We start from the raw sequence: 3,385 nt of genomic DNA, 5'->3' as shown, positions 1-3,385 counted from the left end.
TGACATATATTACTGGATTCAGATCTTGATCGATAGCAATGATTAGGTTAGTGTTTCACTTCATCATTTTATTGGGCAATTTGCCACTTAAACAGAAAGTGAGAAAAAAACCGCACCTATTGAGCGATGTAACAACAGCTGGGGACAAGGTGCTCTACGGTAATGACATTACAATGTTTGGGTATAATTTGTTTCCTTATTATATTCATATTATTATACGATGATAGTGATGATCAATGAAGGTGCATGCGCATGATGTGCATCATAGCTTCTTGTTGTTCTTGTGGTCCTTAGTTGATGCAGGCGAATGAAGCCAAAACACATAAACTTAATTGATGTGGGACCAATATGTATGAAAGTACAAATACAAATATACAATTGCACGAGTCTCCATCTATACAGCCATAGCCACATGGTTGAGTACTGGACTTTCTTTATCAAAGTCAAAAGTTGTGTGTGTAAACCACCATCTCCCATCAATTCTCTTCCTACAAACAAAACTATACTATGTTACTTCTTGTTACCCTTTCCACTACTCAACTTTAGAATTACTCATTTATAGTATTTTTCATTAAATAATATGAAAGGAATAAAGTGAGTGTGTGTGTTATCCATTTAAAGGTGTTTGAGAATCAACTAAGTTTACATTTCTTAACCTATTCCAACAATGGATACACAACAACAACAACCTCATCATCATCGGTGTGATAAAATTGCAAGCAAGAAACCATGGCAGAGTTCACAAGAAGATCAAAAGGAGCATCAGCAAGAGCAAGTAGATACTACTTTGTTGGATCTGAATCTGAATGTCCATGATGATGATGAGTGCAGCACAGAGTTGAGCCTCATCACGTGTTTGGACATGGATAATTCCTCAAAAACTACTTCAATTGAAGACAACAACAACAACAACACATGTTGTGCAGGTTCTGATCAAAGAGTGTTCTCTTGCAACTACTGCCAGAGGAAATTCTACAGTTCACAAGCTCTTGGAGGACACCAAAATGCTCACAAGAGAGAGAGATCAATTGCAAAGAGAGGTCAGAATAGGTTATTAGGATCCTCTCCATTTATGATCCCTTTTCTTCATCATCATCATAGATATGCTAGTATTGCATCTTTACCTCTCTATGGTGCTTGTGCAAACAAACCACTTGGAATTCAAGCTCACTCCTTGATTCACAAACCTTCTTTTGTTCATCATCATCATCATATATCAAATGGCTTTGGAAGACCACCTCCCCTCATTGGAAGTAGTAGTGTTGGTAGATTCCAGGTGGCCAAGAACATGCTCAATTCTGCAGCAGATAATGAAGAAATCACAGCTTATCTTGTTACTAGGACTACTCAAGAAGACAATATAATGACCAAGAATAATAAGCACCTTGATTTATCTCTTAAACTCTAGCTAGATAGGCATATGTATATGTATATGTATATATATGGCCCTTACTGTGTTGATAGTTGTTATTACTTTTTCTCCAATTATAATTAGGCTTAATCAACATTTTTCCAGATTTTGTTTTTGTAATAATTGATAATATATATAGATTGTGTAAGTACTCTATTAGTTTAAGGATTCCCAGGTTCTTTATCTTATCTGTTGATCAAACTTTCATATGCTTGATATAAAATTCATGTTTTAAAAGTTAGATATTAACGATCTTCATTTGAATAAGGTTACCTTTCTAACATAAAATTCGTTACATAATTAAGTAGCAGACAAAGATCTGCCTTCTTAAAACGTGAAACTAAATCTACTAAACAAACGAAAGTATTTTTTTTTATTGGAAGAATTCAGATTAATGTTCTTAAAAACTAACTTGACTAAGTGGCAGAGATTTAAATTTTATTTTGTATACGTAGTAATTTATCGATAAACAACAAATTCTTAAATAAAATTTAGATTTATAATAATTGTTGATCTGTTAGTCTTCGAAAGGTATCGTAAGTAAAATATATATATATATATATATATATATATATATATATATATATATATATATATATATATATATATATATTTCGAGAGGATGTTTACATAGTTTAGATAGAATCAGAATTGGTAAAGAGCAATAGAAAAAGCAATTACATGAATAAATGCATAAAGTTATGAAGATATATGTAAATCAAATTAGTGGACTTGGAATTGGATAACATTACAAAAAGTATATTATCTATACAAAACACCAAGACATTAGATTAAATTTGCAATGCACTTATGGGTTCTATTTGGTTTTTGCATAGGAAGGCATGTTTGTCCTATTTGCTGGTGCATGTACTCTGTCACTGTCATCAAGTGGTCACAAATCTTTGGAAAGATTCGTGTGTGTTCATATTTATTGCTATAATAATAATAGTAAACCTACATAACTATAGTACAACCATTTGCATTAAATTCAACTTAAATCATTATTCTATAAAGTTGACGTGGCTGTTACTCACCATTCATCAACAGTTACTGATCCATTTCTCACGTACTACGCAAAACAAAACCAATTCAAACCTAAAACCAACTAAATACTACATGTAATAGATGTAATTGTAATGTATGTTCACATGCTTCATTCCTATAATTTTTCACTTTTTCTTTTTTATTTTTTAATATTATTTTTAATCATGGACCCCGCCGAATCTCTAAGAACATATTTCGTGATTTATCTGTTGCTTTATTAGGACACGAAAATCTATCTTCCTCTGATCTTGTAGTCTCTTTCGTAAGCTAACATATATAATAATTAGAGAATAGAATAGCATAATTAGACTAGAGTAGGCTTAATCAAGTTATATATGCATAGGAAACTATATTATTGACAAATATTAAGAGATTCTATGGAAAGATATTAAATAAAAAAATAATTCTACTGTCCTTTTCTCCTTTGAGAGATAGTAAAATGATATTATTTTTTTTTTCTATTTATAAAATATATATTCCGTTTTCTTAGAATTTTTTAAAACATTTCTTCTTTAATCTATTTAAAATTTTTTGTATTAACTAATGTTAACTTTATTTATTTTTCAAGAAAAAATAAATAATTTTTTACAAAAATATCCTTTAACAAAAATTTTATTTTTTTGTGATTAAATTTTACTTATCAAAATACTCTTTAATAAATTATTTTTTTATTGATTAAATTGTTATTTTATCAAAATAATTTTAAAAAAATTTAATAATTAAATTATTTTGTTTTAAGATACCCTTCAATAATTTTTTAATTATTAAATTGTGATTTTATCAATATATATTTTACAATTAATTTTTCGATATCAATATATTTTATTTTAACATTAAATAAAAAAATCTTGGTAAAATTATATTTCGATATCAATATATATTAATTGTTATACATATTAATAGTGGCAAAATTTTTTTATTTAATGTTAA

At 28.7% G+C, this 3,385-nt stretch overlaps 1 protein-coding gene across 1 annotated transcript; it reads left to right on the top strand.

Annotated features, from left to right (window-relative positions):
- The first annotated feature begins 338 nt into the window (after positions 1 to 338).
- On the top strand, positions 339 to 1,599 carry LOC112715963 (zinc finger protein 1). Its single transcript, XM_025767805.3, has one exon. The coding sequence runs from the start codon at positions 668 to 670 to the stop codon at positions 1,406 to 1,408; it is 741 nt and encodes a 246-aa protein (XP_025623590.1). The 5' UTR covers positions 339 to 667; the 3' UTR covers positions 1,409 to 1,599.
- The last annotated feature ends 1,786 nt before the right edge of the window (positions 1,600 to 3,385 follow it).

Source organism: Arachis hypogaea, chromosome 10 (genome assembly GCF_003086295.3).
Source record: "Arachis hypogaea cultivar Tifrunner chromosome 10, arahy.Tifrunner.gnm2.J5K5, whole genome shotgun sequence".
NCBI classification, from domain to species: Eukaryota; Viridiplantae; Streptophyta; class Magnoliopsida; order Fabales; family Fabaceae; genus Arachis; species Arachis hypogaea.
Note: the sequence above shows the minus strand (reverse complement) of the source record. Positions and strands in the feature narration are given on the sequence as shown.